Raw genomic sequence first — 21,945 nt, 5'->3', positions numbered from 1 at the left:
TTGAACCCCAGACCCGTCTCCCTGACCTCCAGGCCCTCGGTGATGGCAACAGACCCCTGAGCTCATACCCATGCCTATTTTATTTTTGTAGCAGTGGATATACACATATGATTGCTTTCTTGTAAGATGGTACAAAGGCAACTTAGAAAAGGAATTGTGATGCCTTAAGGGGTGGGGTCTGGGTGTGGGCAGGGGGAGCCACGGCGGGTTTTGTGGAGGGCAGTGCCCAAAAGGGAGGAGGGCCCTGAAAGGGGAATCGAACTGAGGGCCTGAAACCGCACGCCCGCCTTGCTGTGGGGCCTCGCCTGCCCTTGCCCACAGGAAGCGGGAGGGATGATGCAGCCGCAGGTGTGGGGATGGGGTGAGGTGTCCAGGAGGAGCTGCTGCCAGGAACCTGGGGCCCTGCCACGGGGTCCCTTTGAGAGGGAGCGAGGTTCTGGGTGGGCAGGGGGCACTGCTGGGTTGCCCACGGGGGCCGTGGGCCAGCCGGGGAGGGGACCCTGGGGGAGTAAGCGGGGGAGAGGGAGGAGGCCTGACTCACGCAGGGAGAAAGAAGACATCTTTGGACAATTCACACACTGAATGTCGTATCTAGTTGGCTTGACAAAACATGGGAAAGAAGAAGTGAAATTTGTTAACTGTACCGAGATCCAGGCAGTTCACTTCAGGGGACAGCTTTGGTACCAAATTATCCTTATGCAAATGTCCTCCCCAAGCGGCTGGGTCCCAGTTGTGCACAGGGGACCACGGTGGCCGCATCTGCTTCCGGTCCTGCGATCCCCCGGGCACCCACAGCCCATCTGCTCTGCCGGGGCGGCACCCCGCTGCCAGGGAAGGGGGGCACGAGCTGCTTGAGTTGGGGAGGGACGTGGGGCCGGCTCCCCAGGGGTGCCCAGGGCCCCAGAATAGGGTGGCCACAGGAGACATGGCGCAGGGATGGTGCCTTGTTCCTGTCCTTGGCTTTGCCAAAAAGCAGAAAAAGTGAGGGGACTTCACACTGAGGTTTTTGCCTTCCTCCTTAGGAAAGTTCAGCCCAGTACTTGGCATTTTTGAAGCGTCAGGTCCCAGCTGAGGCCTGAGGCCCGTGCTGCAGGCAGTCCCCATTTCCCCTCTGCCAGCATCTCGGGTCCCAGCCGTCCTCCGCCCATCCTTGCCTCTTGAACCCACCTGCCCGACCTGCCACGCGTCACTGCCAGAGTCCTGGACACACAGCCTCCTCCTCATCTCAGCTGCTTTATTGCACCTGCTTTCTGGCCTCTCCGTCACAGAGGAGACCCAGGTGCTGGACTCAGTGGGCTCTCCTTCTGTCTGGAACGACCACCCTCTTCCCTCTGCAGTTCCAAAGTGTCCCCACCCACCCACCCACCTGGCTCTCCCCTCAGGCACCTTCCTGTGTCCGTCCCGCTTTCCTCGCTGTTGTCCACATGACTCTCACACTCTGACCTGTCTTCACAGCTGACCTACTCTTGTCATCCAATGGCTTCAATTAAACAAAACCGAGCTTCCTTCCCCAATCCCTCTGCCCAGCCCCCCTACTAACTGTTCATATAGGACTGAAGACTTGGGGTCAATGCCTCATGATTCCTTCATGTGCAGTCGCTTTAATCATCTTCAGTAGATGATTATGCACACGTTTATTGACCTCCGTCTCAGTCTGTGAGCTGCTATAACAAAATGCCAAAGACTGAATGGTTTACAAACAACAGCAATTTATTTCCCCCAGTTCTGGAAGCTGGACGTCTGAGATCAGGGTCGGGTGAGGACCCCCTCCCGGGTGGCAGACTTCTCACTGTGCGCTCACATTCGAAAGGGTGAGGGAGCTCCTTGAAGCCTCTTTATAAGGGCGCTAATCCCATCACAAGGGCATCACCCATATGACCTCATCACCCGCCAAAGGTCCACATTCAACTACCTTCACCTTCGGGGGCATAGGATTTCTGCATCTGAATTCTGGGGGGACACAAACATTCAGACAATAGCAAGCACCTTCTATGTGCCAGGTACTCTTCTTGACACTGAGGATATGACAGTAAATTACAAAAAACTGTCCCTGTTCCTGGAGATTGCATTCCAGTGGCAGAGATTCATGTCCTCCCCTCTCTGCTCTGCTCCAGCCCCGCTGCTGTACAGGTTACAGCCGTGTCTCTCCTGCCGGGACTGCTGCCTGGCCCTCCCATCGCTCTCCCTGGTTCCCACTACATCCCTCTCTTCTCTGTCTCCAGTGGCTCGCCTGCACCTGCTTCTCTACCTTTCCACACTTGTCTGGCTGCAGGAACTGAGCTTGCTTTCTGCTGCTTTCCTGGGGTCTGCTGCCTGCAGGATGTGGGCTCTGGTCCCCCTCCCCTTTCTTGCAGGGTAGGGGCTGAGCCTCTTCAGGGTGTGCCCGAGTTTAAATCCTGCCTGCATCCAGAAGAGCAAGTCGGCCTGAGGTTTGCAAGCCCGCTGTGGTCCATGCACTGAAGCCGTGTCCTCTAATCTAGGTTTTTATGGGTAGCACGGATAGGGTTTTGACTTCCTACTCTCTGACTCTCTTGTCTATATCTGAGTTGTTTCAAACATAAGAGGGGGAAGAGAGAGACATTATTAATTTTTAATAATTATTAATTTTTATTAATAATTATTAATTTTCTTCCTCTGTCAAAAAAGAGGGGGGTGGTTGAGCTGGAGGAGAGGGTTAAGGCTGTACCTGCCTTGAGCGGGGAGAGGGCTGGGGGGAGTCAGCTTATCCGGACTTGGGGAGCTGGTCCCACACCTGGTGGGTGGGCTCCACGCAGACCTCCAGCTCCAGCACGGTCAGGAGTGGGTCTCTGGAAACTGCATTTTAAAAAACCAGCCAGGTGATTCTGAGCTGCCTTTGAGAACCAGGGTCATGGGGGATTTTTGGAAGCCCTGGGGCCTGGGGAAGTTGGTGTGGTTTAGGGAGTCCAGAGGCAGCCTTGAGCCAGGAACTGGGAATTTGGGTTAATGATGGGAGAGGCCAGTGGGAGGACGGCAGCCTGGCTGTGAGGCAGAATTGTTATTCCAGGAGCCAAGGGAATCCATTTCCCCCTCGTTCCTGGGTTCTCTGGGGAAAGGCAGAGAAGATCGATGCTACATAGGCAGCACTCGGGCTCCACCCCTGCTCAACAGCTGTGCCAGGGCTGCTGCTCTGGGTTCTGGTGGCAGAGAAAGGCCAGCGGGGTTCAGAGCGATGCCCTGGGCTTTGGAGGAATATTGAACTCCTGTGTCAGTGGTCTGAGAACTTCTTCCGAATGTTCAACAGATTTCCCAGCTCCTAGATGTCTGTTTGGAGCTCTGCTCTGTGTTTGGAGTTGAGAGGTGGCCATACGAAAAAAACAAGACTTTTGGCAATGTCCAAGGGATCCTGTTCCTTGAGAATGCGCGTGCTTTTAATGAGAATGCACAACCTCACCAAGGAGTCACAGAACCACCAAGACGTTTTATTTTGATAGCAAATAGGACCAATTAATTGGAAATGGGATCAGAAATCTTTGGCATCTGAACCCCGAGTTCTGAGGTTTAGCTCCCCAGATTTCACACTAATATTTAAAATATAGCACAGCACTCATCAGGGATAGAATGGACTGCAGATGAGCAGCTGTTTCCAGGGGGTGCGGGGCGGGGGGGAATGATAAATCGCGTGCAAGAAACCTCCAGGGCTGCCCCAGGGGGATCATCAGAGAGGGAGCTGTCCAGCACGCGCCAGGCTGTTCCAGGTGCGCTGGGAACAGTGTCAGGTGTGAGAGCTGCGTCCATACCTCGCTTCCTCCACTCAGCTTCTTCCGGGCCCTCCGTGCTGGCCACCGGCTCTTCGAACCTTGCTGCATCCACCTGGAATCAGGTGCAGTCCTCCTGGGGCCAACCAGGCAGACCGATGCTGACTCCACTCCCTCCCAGGTGTGGAGGTGAAATGCTCTGGTCCTCACCGTCACCCCAAGAAGGGGACACCCTCCAGGTCAGGCTCCCCAGAGTGGGGCCCACCGGGTTGGGCGCATGGAGTGGATATACCACTGACTCATCACAAGTTCGCAGGGGCCCGGAGGAAGGTTAATGGGAACGATGGTTTAGAGCATCAGAAAGACATGCTGAGAATAATCATTCTTAGGAGGACTCAAATAGAATAAAAGGTAGTGAAAACCAAGAAATGAAGTCTCGTCTTGCTAGTGGCTCTTGAAGTGGGTGTTTGAAAGCTCACCCTCACTCGTCACAACGTCCCGGGATCCAGGACGGATGTCCCACCCCCACCCCCCATGCTCAGTCGACAGGCACCAGGGAGGCTGGAGAGAGGAGGGCAGGCAGCTGCTCTCCTCAGATCCCTTCCGCACACACTCGTTAAGATTTGTAAGATGTACACAAACTCGCCCAGGGTCCTCACTCTCACGGTCAAACCCCACACTTTTGAGTCACTTTTTCTCCTTAGGTTGAGCCTAGGTCACTTCTGAGTTAATGCAGGCATTCTTTATTTTTTGGACCTGTGATCACTGAGGAATGACAGGACATAGCTGTGAAACGGTGGGATGGATCTGGCAATGGGTGTGTCATCACGTCTCTGTAAGCCACACGCTCTTTCAGAACTCACGCGCTCTTTCAGTGCTGTAACCTAAGGAGGCATTCACCATGGGAGCTTCCTTTGAAGGATGCTGCCTCAGCCAACACCACTTATGAAAAGCCCCTGATGCCAGAGCCTGATGTGAAACAGTACAGTCTACGGATTTCATTAAAGTTTCGCCCCATTTGGGTCAAATGTTGGACCATGGAAACTTGGTCACTTCACCTTGTTTAGTAGATCTGAACCCATAGGATGTCTGGCTAGTTGTCCAAAAGGGCCAGAGGGTTTTCACCACCGAGAGTGTCTGCAGCAGTGCGGGTCTGCGGCAGAGCTGGAGCGCCCCTGCCCTAAGTGTGCAGCTCTGCAGGGAGAGTGCCACCGGGCGGTCACTGCGGTCGGTCACTGCCTCTGGGCTCCCCGGGCCACGGGCCTGCTGCTCGCGGCATTAAGCACTGCACTACGAAGAGCCAGGGATGTAGGTCTTGTTGCTCACGACTTCTACCTACCCTCAGACCCACAAGTGCCCTAAGTCCAGCACAGCTGGGCCCGGGGGGCAGAGGGTGTCAGTCTGCTGAAGTGAACTGATGCACCAGCAGCAATGTCGTATGCAGATGCTCACATATGATCCCAACTTGTATTGAACCCGCCCCCAAGCCCACCTCTGTCTCCTCCGACCTGGAGCGGGTCTGCAGCAGGCGGCAGCTCTGCAGGACCTTCTCTCAGACTAGCGTGGGCTTCACAGGATAGGGCAGACAGAGTATTTGTTGCATTTATTTGTTCTATCACTACAGAGGAAGCATTTCAAAATGTGTACAAAAGGATACTCTATTCCTCCAGGGGTACACCCCTTGTTCACAGCAAAACAGAAATAATTTAACATCGTCATAGAGGCAGATTGGAAATACAACTGCATTTTCCCATTTACAATCCTGTACATGTAACTGCCAGAATGGCAGCCGAACACCTAAAGCTGCGTTAGATACAAACAAATTGAACCCTGAACAGTCATCACACACAACATTGTAAAAAAGTGTATCAGAAAGTATTGGAAACAAGATTGCATATTCATATCTGGTTACATGGGTTCACAGTGAATGCTATGGCACCAACAGCCTGTGTGCTTTTTTTTTTTCTGATGTCTGTATATCTTAAATAACTCTAATTTTGTTTCATTTTAAAGTAAAACACACACACACACACACACACACACACACACACACACTGAACTGAAGGAGTGGGATCTGGGTTTTGAGTAGTGGTGACCCTTCATTATTGCTGGAACTTAAGAAGTGCAAGAGAGAGAAATACATTTGCTTCATGACTTGTCTACAGCAGTTCATTCCATTTCGCTTTTGTTTCGGCAAGAAGATGACACTCTAAGAGTCACAATCAAAACAAAACAAGAAAAAAGCACAAAAATAGAAAAGAAAGAAAAAGAACTCACATCTCCATAACAGGTAGCTGTCTTTCTCAGTGAAGATTCTGAGATTTCATTCTGCGGTTGATTCTGAATTGGAAGTGAAACGTGCGGGTATCTGAAGCGCTGGGTGCTGGGACATGCCCTTGGGCAATAAAGCAATGGTAACACAATTCTTTTTAGTGACTCTTCAACTAGGACAAGCCCATGCTTTAAGGTACGTGATGCAGGAAGACCTGGGTAAGGAGCAGGCATCCAGGTGTTTCGCGTGGAGGGAAGCTGGGTGACAGGGAGGGGCAGGAACTCCAAACAGGGATTTCTCCTTGTGATCAACGAATCCTCCTGCTACTGGTGCCCCTCCTTTGGTTGATATTTATTTGCAATGCAACGAGAGTGCACGAAACCTAGTGCATCCATGACGGTCCCCGAGACACACACTCACACCATCAAACAGCAGAACAAACCACAGAACAAAAGGGAGTGAGATCATGCAAAATCCTACTTTTACCAGCTAGGAGGAAAACGTTAACAGCTTTCGGTACAGAACATGGCCGCTTTTCAAACATAATTTAATTACTTGTTGACATTATATGAAACCTTACTTTAAATACAATAGTTTGAAAGAAAAATGGTGTTACAATAGAAAACCACAACAAAAGGTGTGTAAATAAACAGTTATATTGGCTATAAAAGGCAGAGAGAGGGAGGGGAAAGCCCTGGAGAAAAGAACTCCTGTAGCCACTATTTACAGTGGTGGGTCCAGCTTTGTTTGAAGTCACAGGGAAAAATAACTCCGTTCAGCCAATGGACCCTGTGGGGCTGGATGGGAAAGAACAGGGCAGGTGAACTTGGCCTACAAACTGGAAATCTAAGCAGTCTCTCACCTTGAATACATATGTTCTTGGGGATGAGGTGGATCTGTCTCTGTATCTGCAAATGGAACTAACACTGCCCACAGCCCAGAGTCTCCCTCTGCCCCTTCACCCAGCGCATCAGTGTGTCACTGCCCAAATTATTACAACTTTGTCTACTTTCAGGTTCAAAATGTCATGCGGTTCTGTAAGCAAAGAACCCCACGCCTCAAGGATGCTGGGACGCCATCCTTTCCAGAAAACTCAAATGCACCTGAGAGGGTATGTTTCTGAAGACTGAAGAGGGATAATTCGTTGATAGAATTTATCATGAATCCAAAGGAACAGGAGTCAGGCTCCAGACTGCTGTCAGGGAACATTCTTGCAGGGCTTCCAGACCCTTGAAGGCCCTTCCAGACCCTTCCAGACCCTTTGGAAGGCCTCCAGACCCTTGACTGGTATAGAATTCGTTTAGAGCAGTGTTCTTCACTAGGGGCAACTCTTGTTCCCCAGGGAACATTTCTGGTAGTCAACTCGGGGTCTTACTGGCATCTATCGGGTAGTGACCAGGGATGCTGTTAGCCTATGATGCCCAGGGGAATCCCCTGCAACAGAGTATCCAGCCCCAAATGTCAAGAGAGCTGAGCCCAAGCACTCAGGATTTACATGAAATGCAGAGGTGCTTGTGCACAATTTTTCCTGTTTCTTCATGGTCACCTTGGACATTTTTGGTGACGACAAACACTGGAAACATTTGAAACTGTACGCCCTTCCTGCTAGATGGTTGAGATGGGTGTCCTTAATGATAGCATTACCTTCCTGGTTGGGATTAGAACCCACGGACACCTTCGTGGAGCTTCACAGAGCACCTCTGGGGCCACCTGCCTCTGTCCTGTTGGACCTCGAGTTCTGGTCACGAGATGGTCCCCAGTCAGACGGGTGCGTCCTGCCTTTGTGGATGCAGGGTGCAGCTCTGTCCTTACAGGAGAGAGTTTCAGATGGTTGGAGAGTTTAGTTTCAAACAAATAGGTGTTGTGTGTAAGCAGCATCTCCCGGACTTCACCTGTCAAACTTCCTTGAACTAAAAATGAAGGGTCATTCTGAATCCTTCTTTTACGGATTTTAAAATGAGAATAATATACACAGCGAGCAGGGTAAGAAATGTACTGACGGTAAGAAATCCAGGCCTGGGTCTGCAAACAAAACATTAAATGAGGTCTAGGACGGGCCTTCTGCAGGGAAAATAGCCTTCTGGTCAGAGGTAGAACCCAGCCGGGAAGGAGTACAGAACCAAAGAAATGAGTGTGGAATTTAGAATAAAATTTTGGTTTCTGGGGGATTTTATTATCTGAACGTTTCAAAAGGAATTAAGGTTCAAATTTCAGGACTGGTGTTAAAAATGTAGTGATAGATTTTGGGGGGGGGGCCTTAAAAGTACCGGTATGAGGGAGCAGAGGACAGTAGTCCCAGGTGCCCCAGGGGAATAGGAGTTCATCCCACGTGACAACAGGCCTCGGAAGCCTTAGCTGTGGGCTGAGCAACCTCACGGTCTGGAAATCGAGAATGAATCCAAAGGCTCTCCCATCCCTCCCTCCCTCTGCCCAATGGTCACTTTTCCCCAACAATGTGCAGAACTTGACTTAGAATCATATCTTTGTTTAGAACCTGTGGCCTGTCTGCCCTGGACGCACGCAGCTTCCGGCCCTGCTGTAGCGGCACCTCTCCCCCAGGGCCAGCTCACGACCGCAGCTCAGGGGCTGCGCCCACGGCTCCTGGAACCTCGGAAACCCCATCTGGGGCATGAATCCCGTGCTTAGCACGGAACCAGCTCATTCCTTCCGGGGCTTCCGCCTGTTTTTATAAAATTCTCTCTGAAAATGACCCATCATTTGGAGGACAGCAATTTCTAGGCAGCAACAGGGGAGGGGACTTCAGCCAGCGGTCTACAGAATTGTCTAGTAAGAGAGCATTTCGGGGGCTCCGAATGGAACCCAGCATCTAACAAGAAAAACTTCTTGTTTTCAAAAGCCAACCAACTCAGAACAAAACGAAACACGACCTAGAGGTCAAAGCACAGCAGTCGGTCCATCCCGGCTGCCCGCGCAGGGGCTGGCGCGGGTCCTGGAGGCTCTTCCTGGGGGCGGGGCGCGGTCCGCGGGCGGGGGTCGGGGGGTGCTTTAGCTCATGTGGAAGCGGTGCTCCCCCCGTGTGATGTGGGACGAGAACTCGTAGCGGTCCTGGCTGTGGTAGCCGCACATGTTACACTCGAAGGGATCTCGGAAGCCGTGGCAGCCCATGTGGATGGTGTACATGACGTGGTCCAGGAAGAGCACGCGACAGTGTTCGCACCTGTACACCTTGAGGGGCTCCCCGCTCGTGCCGATCACGCGCAGCGCGTCCGCGGGGCCCTCGGAGGCCGCGCGCAGCACGTCGTAGGCCGCGTGCTCCTCTTTGATGGACAGGCCGTTGCGCGCGTGAGGGTTGAAGTGGTTGGTCAGGTAGATGAGGCCGCCCCGCTGCTCCTCCGTGTTGCTTTCGGTGTCCGTGGAGTCTTGGCAGCTGTTGCTCGGCGACGCCTCCCGCTCGGAGGACGCGGACTTGGCCTTGGAGAGCAGCAGCAGGTTCTCCACGGCGCCGTCCTGGGCCGAGTGGTTGGAGCGCGCGGGGCCCTCGGCGTGGGGCTTGTGGAGGTGGTACATGGGGCTGAGCACCGGGACCACCTCGGAGCTGCCCGGCGGCGTCTGCACCAGGGGGCGCAGCGACTCGGCCCCCAGGTAGCTGATGGCGTTGTTGATGGCCTGGTCCATCACGTGCGTCTGCATCATCTCGTTCTCCTTCTCGTAGCCGGCGCTGCCGTCGTAGGGCAGGTCCGACAGGCACTTGTCCCCTGTGGGAAGCGGGGGACAGTCAGAGAGGCCCGGGTTCCCTCCGCGCCCGGCGGCAAGAGCTGACATCTACACCTGCGGGGGCACCTCCAACATGGGGGAGAGCTGACACATCTCTGCCTGCGGGGCACCTGGCACGGGGCTCTGCCCGGGGTCGGCGTTTAAACCAACTTGTCTGGACAGATCAGTAAATGAGTAGGGCAACCAAGGATGGTGTGCCAATTTAAACAGCATATATTCAAACGGAGGAAACCAACACTTGTGTCTTTTACTCCGGATGTTATAAACGTTTTTATATTTAACATTAATATTTAAATGATGTATTTTCAATATACTGTTCTAAGAAATTTACCATGGCTGCTTAATTTATCAAATTTATTTAATTAAAACATAATTATATGATTACAACAATATGCAATGTACTTATTTAAAATAATATTATCTTGTATGTTTTAAATTCCTATCTTTAATACTCTAGAATAAGGCTTAATCAAAAATACGAAAACTGTATATTCTTTACAGTGAAATGGTATCAGTCTTGTCAGTAGCACGAAGCTGGCTCTGACTTGCGTGAGAGTGAAAAGCATCATCAGACGGCCGGCCTCCGCATCCTGCCTGGCCTCCAATTCCACTCTCGCCTCTCAGCTCTTAACAGCACCGAGCCTGTGCTGCAGAGTCACGTGGTGGAGAGCCGGGAGCAAAGTGAGGAGGCCCCAGGGGTGACATTTACTTGTCCTTTCAAAAAATTACTGAGCATGAACGATGCCCGAGGAATTGGTGTCAAGGACTTGTCAGCAAGCTTAGCCTCAAGAAACTTAAGATCTAATACCACGGTTTGTAGAAGGTGGCGAGCTCGCTTCCCCTGGAAAGGGGAAATTTGAGAAAAGATCTGACTTCTTGTAATTAACTTTCGAGTATAAATTTTCACAATGAAATAAAATGAATATACTTGAAGATACACCTTCTCGATATACTGGTTCTAAGCTCAGTAGGAAACCATGGCTTCATTAGCAAATTCATTAATGAACTGTCTGCCCTCATTGTCAGGGCTATTGATTCACTTGACTTTCAGTGGTGGTTAATTAGTTAATAAGTCACAGGACGAGAGGCCGTCCACAGGCAGGTCTGAATTGTTTACGTTTCGCCCCTCGCTCTGTTTCCTTCCTTCTCGCAACACATTTCCACCAAGCGTCCACCCTGGAGCAGACAGGAGGGACGGAATGGCGAACAAGTAACAGTGGTCCCCATCCTCAGCAGCCCACGGGGGAGGCAGACGTTAACACATGATCACATGCAGTGCATCCCTGTCCGAGAAGTTGCATGAAAGAAAAGGAAGGTTTGCTACGGGGACCTCATGACGCTTTCTAGTATGATGAGGCATATTCCTGGCAGTTATCAATGGTCACAGATTTTTTTAAGGATTATTAATAAGTCTAGGAAGTATGGAGCCGTTTATCCTTCTGTTGCTAAGAGCTAGCTGCAGACCGTGAAGTGTGTCCCACAGGGGGAGCAGCAAGAGGATACCGAGAGGAGAGGGAGACTGGAGCCTTGAAGGGATGGGTGAAGGTGGCCAGAGCCCTGGGCGGATCAGTAGGCTGGGTAAACCCCGCGGAGACTGTGTCTGAAGGAAGACAGAAAGGTCTGAAGGAAGGAAGCACCCTTCTCGGTCACGGGCAGGAGGCAAAGGTGAGGAATGCCTTCCGGCTGCCCAAGGGTCCAGGTTACAGCTGATGGTGGCTGGTGAGGTTGGTGACAGCAAGGATCCCCACACCTCCCACACGGATACCTGACGTCACGGTCTGCAGCTAGTTCTTAGCAACGAAAGGGTAAACTGCTCCACAGTTCGTAGACTTATTAATAATCCTTAAAAATGTCTGTAACCTTCGATAACTGTCCAGGAGTGTGCCCCATCATACTAGAAAACATCATTAGGTCCCACTTCTTGCTTTGTTAGGGATGTGTATCATACAGCAGTCTGGCTCTCATTCATTCAAATCTGCTGGTGGTCAGGAGTGACACATGCCCTGGCAACAGTACAACGTGACCCTTGGATGACACAAAAAGAAACTTGTCAGTGGACTGCCACGCCCTCTGCAGAACTGGAACAGAATGGAATTTCTACGTAAGTTGGGTGGCAGGGATCACAGAAGTGGTGTTTCTCCCCATTTAAGGTTAGAAGTAATTGAGTAGCATTACAGAAACTACGTGATTTTTTTCTTCCTGTTTTTTTGTGTCGAGGTGCCAAGTGTCTGGTTACATTAACCTCAGAGGAGAAGGAGTCCCTTCTGGCTGGTATCTCAGTCTATCCCTCCACCAAACCCCAGCAGGGAGGGGAGGGGAGTGGACTTCACGGACAATTCTGATACATATAAAAGTGCTTACAGCTCCACCAGAAATGGTGCTTTCCCACCTAATCATCCTGTTTCTCCCAAAGTCATGGTTCTGTGGTTTCCTAAGCAACCATTGAAATCTGTTGTTTTTAAAACTGGGAATCAACAACAAAAGGATGTAGGAAAAAAAAAACCCAACATATATTTCAGACTCACGTGGCATATTGAAACCACTCACAGAATTTCTCTTCCCTAATATTCCACAAAGTGAGAAAATCCCACAACATTCACTTTGGCAATATGCTAAAGAAAGGTACATAGTCTAATGAAATACATGTTTATAAAAAATCAAGGACCAAGGAAAGAAAATTCTGGCATGAGATACATGGCAAAGCCTGGCTGTTGATCTCACTTACAAAAACCTTAAGTATGAATCAACAGAATCTTCGGCATTTTCCCTAATATCCTCATATCCATAGAGAATCAATTCAAATAGGTGTCTTTTTCCACTTCTGATCAAAAAGCAGTTAAAACCTCTGCTAACGAGACCAGGTGACCCTGGCCAAGTGAACAGTGAGGCTGGTTCTCTGGATGGGAGACAGGAGTTAAGTCCTCAATGCTGTACACTGGGAGGAAACAGCCCAAAGGACCAGAGCAGCCCCCTGTGGGAAATGTTCCCCAACCAGGTACCGTACAGTGATAACCGGTTTAGGGCATTTAACCAGGTCTCAGAACGAGGGAGAGAGGGCAGAGAGGAGCTCTTTTAACAAAGACTGCACTTTGCCTCACCTGAACTCCCCCAACCCCATCCTTGGCATTCTTTCAGGATTGAGAAAAGTCAATAGCTCTCAAAGGAAAAAAAAAAAAAAAATCTCAGATACAATAGGAAGAATGTAGACATGTCAATCAAACTCTATCAGCCCAAGCTGAATAAGCAAGATGAAAAGAAAAGGGCATGGTTACTGTGAAGATATTTTCTAGCAAGACAAGGGAAGAAAGGAAGTAAAACACAGACCACTAAGCCCATCCTAGGGAAAAGCTTAATTCAAGGAAGAGAAGAAATGTCTCATAATTGCTTTGTGACACGGATTCAATAAAAAAAGATACTGAAATATGGCAGGCTAAAACAACAGAATAAGATGAAAACAGAGATTTTAGATCTCAGGAAAAAAATGAGGTCCAAACAGTATTATTACAGAATTAATACATGGATGAGAAACATCAAGTAATAGAACATAAACTACTAAAAATGGAATTACTGACATAGAGGAAAAACACAAGATAATAACAGTGAATAAATGTGAAAAAGCCAAAAAAATAAACTTAGAGAAATGCTAACAGATATGGAAGACAAACTGTCCAACATAATGACACCTGGTATCTCTGAACAGAGATCACAGCAGATGAAACAAAATGTATATTTATAAAAAAGAGAATTTCCAAGAAATAAAAGAGGAAAGAAGGGAATCCCCAGATTAAAATGTCAGGAAATTTTTATTCAGAATGCAAAAACACCAAGACACATCCCAGCTAGGGTATTTAACTTTTAGGTTAAAGAAAAAACTCTTCAGGCATTCAGAGAGAAAATGGAAATCTTGCCTTCAGTCATGATGGCAAGATCTAAAAAGTTCTCAGGGGAAAAAAATGAGCGACCAACATCACATACTCGTCAGCACGCTCATCAAGTAGAAAGGCAGCAGGCAGACCTCCTCAAACACAAAACAATTATGAAAACAGAACACCTACAGAAGCTTCTTGAACAGAGTGGCATGTAAAGTCCAATCAATTAAGAGATCACTCTAAATAAATAGAAATAGTAGTAGAAGGGCTGGGTCTGAGCCACTCTTGAGTGCAAACTCGGAGCTCTTTCAACCCCACCAATACCCTGCTTGTACCCAGCTTGTACGGTAACAGCTGCATTCCTACACACTCTTTCTGAATTTATGTACAAGATAGACCGCTTCTAGAGGTTAGAGGTCCATCTCCTTTTTAATTTTAGAGATGGAGAAACCACAAGTTAGGAGTGGTTGATGAAAACCCCATCAAGTTGACATGAGGGTAAGGTAGTCACCTGGGGGCCAGAAGAGGCATTATTTTAGAAATAAATTGCCAATCACCAAACTCTTGGGGAAACACCTGACAGAACACACAGCCAGTTCTGAGCCCTTTTTTCCAATCTCCACTCTGCCATCCTTGTCCTACTGTCTACTGTTGTTCCCCTCCGGACCCTGCCACTTCTCCTGTGCTGTCCATCTCTCCCCAGGGACTTCTTTTTACCTTAGCTTTGCTTGATCAGACAGAGGGGTTCTGGTTTTGTTTATTTATTTATTTATTTAAATGCAAAAGCATCTAAATCTCAATACAACACCTAAATTGTGGTCTCACCCGCGATGGCTACTGCGGAGTTTCACAGATAGTTATTTGAAGTCTCCGTAAGCTGCAGGGGCTGAAACGCCCATTTATAAAGCCCTTGGCATCCCTCACTTTCCTCACCTGAAGGAGGAAGTGGTACCCAGCTCCCCAGGGCCCGTGACTGTCAACAGTCCTCAGGCACACTTGCTGCTCCATCTCTCCTGGTCACCTCCCCCAAGCCTTCTCCACACAAGGCCTCCAGGGAGGAGCCGAGGGGCCCCAGGCTCACCTCCACCTGGTGCTACCTGAAATCTCACCCCCAGCAGTCGGTCCCCCGCGTCATGTCACTCCCCCTCTGCTCAGGAGACATGAGGCTTCCCCCGCGCAACAGTCTAAAGGCTCAGGTTTGTGTGGGCGACTCCCCAGACCACGTCTCCAGCGGGTGGTTTGCAAAAGTGTTTTTTAACTGAATCCTTCCTCCCCCGCACCCCTCCCAACCCCCAGCCTATGACAAGCCTCTACTTAAAACCCGATCAAAATGGAGCCTGTTTTAAGTGTCAGAGAGAGGATGGAGCCCAAGAACTTGGCCTCCTGTTGGTCCTGCCCTCCTCCTGCAGGACAGCAGCTGCCCCAGGCCTCACTGACCACTAACCCCATGCTGGACCCATGCCTTCTCCCAACACACGTTTCCAAGGCTCCCACGGGGCGTCACTCAGAAAGTCCTTGAAAACGAGCAGATCAAACCCAGACTCTATCTTTTCCCAGAACCTGCCAATGTGTCTCCATGACTCATGATTTCCATCCCCCAGTCCCGGCACGGCCCCCATACCTCCCTCCTTCCACCACAGCCCCACCGTCCTCACATTTCCAGTCAACCTTTGGCACTCGAGCTCTCTATTTTCCAAGATGTGGCTCCAATCAAAAACACATCAATGCTCTCTTCTGCCTACTGCATTGAGGCTACATTTCTCACCTTGGCATTACAAGGTCATTCACCTGTGCCCAGAGCTGACTCGGGCTTTACTGTTAAGGCTTCCCTGAGGGTCCGTGAGTCACCCCGGGACGCGCCCTGCTTGTCGGACATGTCCACACGTCACCCTCCGGCCCCCAAACAGCATCACCATTTATCTGTATTTGTATCCATCTGCCTAGAACCCTCCTCCATTCTTCCACTGTCAAAGATGTGTTGAAATCCTCTTCCTCCCTCTCAGTGACAGGTCACTGTCAGCTTCACAAGCTTTTACTGATCCTCTTCCCTGGATGTGACCCTCCCCCCTGGTAGTCCTCCCTGCACATGACCCTCCCTCCCTGGTCCTCTTCCCTGGACGTGACCCTCCCTCCCTGGTCCTCTTCCCTGGACGTGACCCTCCCTCCCTGGTCCTCTTCCCTGGATGTGACCCTCCCCACATGATCCTCTTCCCTGGATGTGACCCTCCCCCCAGTCCTCCTCCCTGGACATGACCCTCCCCCCGTGATCCTCCTCCCTGGATGTGACCCTCCCCCCGGTCCTCCTCCCTGGACATGACCCACCCCCCCATGATCCTCCTCCCTGGATGTGACCCTCCCCCCCAGTCCTCTTCCCTGGACGTGACCCTCTCCTCTATGTCCCTCTTTCTACATTATCTTCATGATATCATCTTCACATTGAGGGCTTCTAAATGTTCTCACTTCCTTGGTGTTAATCTATGTTCATAAAACCCTGTGAGATACGTAAAGAGTGGAACCAAGGCTGGAGAGTTTGACTAATTTTGCCAAGGTGACAGTGTGGCTGTGAACTGATACCCTGAGGCTGGGCCCCCAGCCCAGAGCCCTTCCTCCCTTCCGCCTGCCCAGGTGTCATCCTTCTTGAACTTCCAGTGTCTGGGCTGGATGATGGCTACACTGGATGACAACCTCCTAGGGAAAGGGCTGCCCCGCCCTGAAAACACCTGGCACAGGTAGACAGTCAGAGGTATCTCCTCGCTGGGCACCTCGCAGGCCAGTTGCCCTGCAATTCTGCCTTTTTAGCCTTCAAAGTAGCCCATGTGGGGAGTATTATGAGCTTCCTCTGAAAAATGAGCACCTGAGGCTCAGAGAGGCTGCTCTCCATGCGCCCCCTGCCCTGTGCTCACTGAGAGGCCACCCCCAATGGACACAGAGCGTCCACAGGCAGATCTCACCGAGCGCCCCAGACGCTGCAGAACCACCTCTAAGAACCACCTCTAAGGACAACTCCTGGGAGAAGATCTGTTATTTTTAAGAAGACTATTGGAAAACCATTCTGAGATATCTGAGAAATGTTAAGCTTGCCAATGTTTGCTTTTTAAAAAATGAGATATGTTTTCCTTTCATCTACCCTCAACTAATCACCATCTAAAGCACCCGCGTGGTTGTTCTTTTAAGAGACAGGAAACATTTAACTCTTACCAACAAATTTCTGAGGCATAGAGCTCTTACGTTTGGCGACGTTACTTGCTAGTCTGTCCAGCACGAGTGAGCGCTCCGATCCTATCTTGCACAGGTCTTCTGCCATTTCACTGTGATTAGTTTCTTCTTTAATGACTAAAGTCAAAGACAGTTAGAAAGACCAGTTTAGAAATACTTACGGTGAAAGGATTCAGTCTCATCATCCAGTGTTAAATATGACATGTGTTAAGCGCCTACAAGAGCCAGGATCTTCACGGAGATTATTTCTAATCTTCCTAGCAATGCTGCCAGCCAGATGGAGGCTGACCAGAGCCGCCTGCTAATGACACCTGCCTTATCCCGCAAGACCAGGGAATAAGCGCCACCACTGTCCCTAGAAGCTGAACTGTGATTAAGTAATTGTGTCCCTTTGACAAGTCCTCTTAACTTTTCAAATACACCCCAATCCACTAACTCAGTCAATCCTGACAGCAGCCCTCCTGAGAGTCAAAGAACTCTCAGCTAGAAATGATCTAAGGGTCGGACTCTGCCACAGTGAACAGAGGTGCAGGAGAAACCTGACCACGAAGATGCTGCAGCCAATCCTGGCAACATGGGAATGAACTCAGAGCTCCTGGACCCTGAACGTAGCAAACCGGAAAATCAAAAAACATGCACTGTAGGAAATCTAGAAATTGTGGAGGTGAATGTTGATCTAGGAAGTGTTTCTAGCCAACCTGTGCTTTTCTATGTCGTCCCTTTCTTTCCGTAATTGAAGACACAGCTTTGTATCCTGCGTAACCATCCGTGTTCCAGTTTTTATGGTTGGATTTTTGGAAATATCGCTCTTTCATCCCCCTGCAATTTCTCCTAAGCTATAAGAAGCTAAAAATGCAAACTGATTGTCTTCCAAATGGCTCATCAATTCTTCCCACACCGATTCTGAAAAGTCCATTGAAATCCCACTGTTCTGTGCTTCTTCCTTTTTCAGATGGGACAGGCTGATTGATCACAGGGTCTCTGGAAGGTTTATCCATTTCTACTATTGATTTGTCTGTCTATTCTTCAAAGAGGTCCAGATGACAGCTACATTTGAATACAGCATTAGACATTACTCTTCTTTTTGAAAAATGCCGTTTCCCTCATTTACTTTTCCAGATACACTTTATGACATTCCAATAAGATTGACACACCAATTTCATGCTAAAACCATGCCGTGATCCCAGAGGACACACGTGCAGTGTCCAGGCCTCTCTCCCTGTGACTCCTCCATGTTTTCTGGCCCCAGTATTGTTTGCTAGCTTTCTTCATCATGGACTGTACATGACCTGCTAAGATTATTTCTAAGCATTTTATGCCTTCATTGTTTCATGATGAACGCCACTTTGAAAAAATATATTTCAAATTGGTTATTATCGCTGGTAAATGAAATTTTTTAGCCTTGGAAATGTGGGTTTCTTATTAAATGGGCAAACGTAACAGCCCCCACCCTGATTTATAGGAGGGGTACCCATAAAATCCGTAGAATTCAATTGTATTGGTAGTATTTTTGATCTATCAAGCTAATATGCTTCCCAATGTGTCCATCCTTCTCTGCAAAGCCGGGCCCGTGGCCTGTCCAGGGCGCCTACAGCACCTCAAGCTGGGTTTCCTCTCTGCCAGGCCATGGGGCCTCCTGAGATCCTCCGAGACAGCACAATGAGGGGTCACGAGCCCGGAGCTCCCAGAGCACTGACTCTTCTGCCATTTGATGCATGTCCCTCTAAGCTTGTAACACAATCTGTGCACCTAAGGCTCAAGGGAACCTTATGTTTTCCACAAAGACATTAGGAAATTATGACAGATGACCAAAAAGCCTTTTCCTAAATAAAATCATATTCAGAAAAATTAAATCTTTGCTACATCTCATAAGCTAGGCTTTGTCTGTACCTAAGCCCAAAGAATGGCTCCAACCTAAGGGGATGGAGAGGGGAGAGCCTGCTTAAGGGTCCATCTGAGTGCTCATGGGGGCTGGTCCTGGGGGGCCCGGGAGGGACGGGTGATGAGAACTGCACAGAGGGCACAGGTCAACAAGCCCAGCACAGCGAGACCCCTACCCACTGCCTGCCTGAGAGCCGGTGTAGCCTTGCAGGACTTGCACTGGCTTTTATGGACCCTCAACCAGCACTAACTCCTCACGAGAAGCCGTCTCATCTGAGTACAGGACAGAAAGCCATCATGAAGAATCCCAAACCACCTGATCACCAAAGGGAATCACTTTGCATCTTAGGACTAAATGGATCCACACTCTCTCTGTTTACATCTTTCACTTTACATTATCTCAGATCAGAGCCAAATGTTATCTCGAGATGCAATACACAGCGAAGCATCAGAGCACATGAGGAAAAAAAGCAAGCTTCCCTTGAAACCTATGACAGCTGCAGGACTACAGACAGTCAGGATCTTCCAATCATCCCACGTTCCAGGCAGGTGCTGACACTGATGAATGAAAACACGGCCTGAAAGCTCTTATTTGATCCACTTCATGAAAAAATCATTTTTAAAACCAGATTTCACATCTTATTTAGATGACTAAGCACAAAGAAGCAATCGATACTCCAGGTTAAAAAAAACAAAACAAAACACCAAAAACCAGAAAGAAAAGAAAAAACCCCAGACTTTCAAGGGTCACTACGATCTTAGACGCTTCCCCAGATTTCGAGAGGAAGGGGTTTCAAGGTCACGTGCTCCCTGGTAAGAGGAGGTCTTGGAAAGCTGGGAAGCACAGGGCACTCCTACTGAGAGTTCAGTGGCCAAAAACGTCCCTCCATCCCAGCCGTGGTGGCTCCCGGGCCTGTGCTCTGGTCCAGCTGCATCCCAGCGGGCAGGGGACCCTCCTTCCCCCCAGCTGGGGAAGGAGGGGGAGCCAAGGCCAGGCAGCCTGTGCCCTCGGCGCTTACCTGGGTACAGTGTGCCTGGAAGGCCCATGCTTTGCAAGTAGTTGTGGCAGCGCTCTTTGTGTTCCTCTAAAGAGCTTCGCTGTTTATAGCTTCGGCCACAATATCCACATTTGTGAGGTTTACCAACTGCAGGAGACACAATGGAGTTCAAGACCCCGATTAAATAGCGGCCATACGTGTCATGGGAAGGCATGCAATACACTCTTTACCAAAAAGGCAAAAAAACCCTCTGCTCTTGAGGGTTAAAAGCATTATGGGCTCCGTCGAGTTGATTGAATTTAAAGATGTGAATGCCTAGGGGTTTCCTGATTGTACCAAGAACTCCTATTACCTTTTTTTCATTTTAACTTGTTCACTGCCTAACAAATTCTCTTCTACTTAAATCACAAAGTCTGAACTTTAACTGGAGGAAACCAGCCACTGCAGTGTTATAACAGGGATGCCTGACAACAGGGCAGAGATGTGAGGAAGGCCCGAGCTGGCTGGATAATATACAGACTCAGCTCCAAAGTTGGCCTCTTCTCCATGGCCACACCATGGGCCAGGTCTGGAGTGACAGTGGCGCCAGGTCTAATGCAACCAAAGTGAATTCAACTCCTAGACTAGTGCAAAACAAATACCTTGAGGTCTCTAAGACACCACAGTGGATAAATAGACTTTAATGAAATGAGCATTTTGTTTCCAAAATGTATTTTCTTGTTCTAACCTGGAAAAGCTCTGTTTTCTCCCCAAAGACCTTTAGGGATGGCATGGCTTCTAGATCAGCCCTGTCCAACAGAATTTACTATGAAGAAGGAAATGTTCTCCACCTGTTCTGTCCAATATGGCAGCCACCAGCCACGCGTGTCTACTGAGCATTCGAAGTATGGCTCGCGCCACTAAGAACAGAAGTTTGAATTTTGTTTAACTAATTAAAATTAAAATATGGCTCGTGGCTACTGTATTGAGCAGTGCACTTCTATACAGAGTTTAGTTCTTCCTGAATTTTATTGAGTGGTATTTTAGGAAAAGAAGACTAGCACAAGTTCATATCATGCCTAAGTTTAAAGATTTTAATAGCATTTTAGGAGATAAAATGGATAAAGGATCTTCTATTATTTATACACTACAAATTTCCATCCTAAAGCCAGAACCTTTTAGTTCCTTCTCATATTGTTAGATTTCACATATTTGAGAGTATTATGTCAAAATCAACGCCATCCAAATAGGAATGTTTGCTGAAACGGCTTAACCAAATCTTGTATTGGTTAAATCTCTTCCTTAGGTGAACAGAAGCTATGGTTTAAGAAGACTAAGATGAAAACCAAAATTTGACTTCTGGAACATTTACTAGAGGGAAAAAGGGATCTTTTTTTATCTGGAGAAAGTGTGGTATCCCTAACATCAGAGAAACAACATTGACATACACAATGTTGCCTAAAACTGCACGTTTTATTGAGTATGGCCTTTAGAAACTAATAGCATATAGATAACCCACTCAATGTCTTTTCCTGGAAAAGCTACAGCTTTAGCAAATTTCCATACATATAGCCTGGTGTCTGAATACCCATTTCTGTCTGAATATATGATTGATTTTAACTCTGGAACATAAGAAGTTCATGAAAGCAACTGAACGAAAGTATATCTTGAAGTGTAGTCCACTATTCTGCAGGAAAGAAGGTCTCTAGCCAAGCTTGCAATTTCCAAAGAAAGCAGGGAAGAAGGGAGGGGGACCCTTTCTCACCCTTCCAGACTACCCAAGGCCCTCTTATCAGTATGGGACAAATCCTATAGCTGGAATCTCAGGCCACCACTGGTTGCCAGGGAAAGCTACCAGGCTGATGGTGGTTTTTAGCGGAATGGGGGTGTGGCCATTTCACAATGGACTAGAACGTGACCATATCTGGATTTGCAGACAAAGGCTGAAGTCCTCATTTCATTCTAGTGAAATCATCTTGTAGAACCTAAGTCACTGTCTTTTTTTTTTTTTTTTTTTTTTTGCAGGAGTTGTGTGTCTGTGGCCCTTTCCAATGGCAGAACCACCAGCAGCCCTGGATCAATGATGGTTTTCTCACTACAGTTTTGTCTACTTGCTCATCGGTGGATCCCTAATGGAAACAAACTGTGCAGTGAATCCCTAATAGAAATAAACTGTCCAAAGTCTACCACTGTTATATATAATCAGCCATACTTGGAGCAGGATACCATCATGCCTCAAATGAAATAAGCAGGCGTGGAGCCAGAATAAGCTAAAATAC

The 21,945-nt window shown here is 48.8% G+C and overlaps 1 protein-coding gene across 5 annotated transcripts in view; it reads right to left on the bottom strand.

Annotated features, from left to right (window-relative positions):
- Window positions 1-5,304: 5,304 nt before the first annotated feature.
- IKZF1 (IKAROS family zinc finger 1) overlaps window positions 5,305-21,945 on the bottom strand; it is a 91,615-nt gene continuing 74,974 nt past the window's right edge. For 3 of the 5 annotated variants that reach the window (XM_082473262.1, XM_082473265.1, XM_082473263.1), the window contains 3 exons: window positions 19,709-19,834; window positions 16,791-16,925; window positions 5,305-9,704 (listed from right to left, as the gene is read on the bottom strand). In XM_082473262.1, the coding sequence (XP_082329388.1) occupies window positions 8,995-9,704; window positions 16,791-16,925; window positions 19,709-19,834 (971 nt within the window). In that variant the 3' untranslated portion in view covers window positions 5,305-8,994. The remainder of the gene's footprint in view (window positions 9,705-16,790; window positions 16,926-19,708; window positions 19,835-21,945) is intronic. The other 2 variants (XM_082473264.1, XM_082473266.1) reach the window with 1 other exon arrangement.

This window comes from Balaenoptera physalus (assembly GCF_965194825.1).
Source record: "Balaenoptera physalus genome assembly, chromosome: 8".
Taxonomy (NCBI): domain Eukaryota; kingdom Metazoa; phylum Chordata; class Mammalia; order Artiodactyla; family Balaenopteridae; genus Balaenoptera; species Balaenoptera physalus.
The sequence above is the reverse complement of the archived record's forward strand: the minus strand, read 5'-3'. Positions and strand labels throughout refer to the sequence as shown.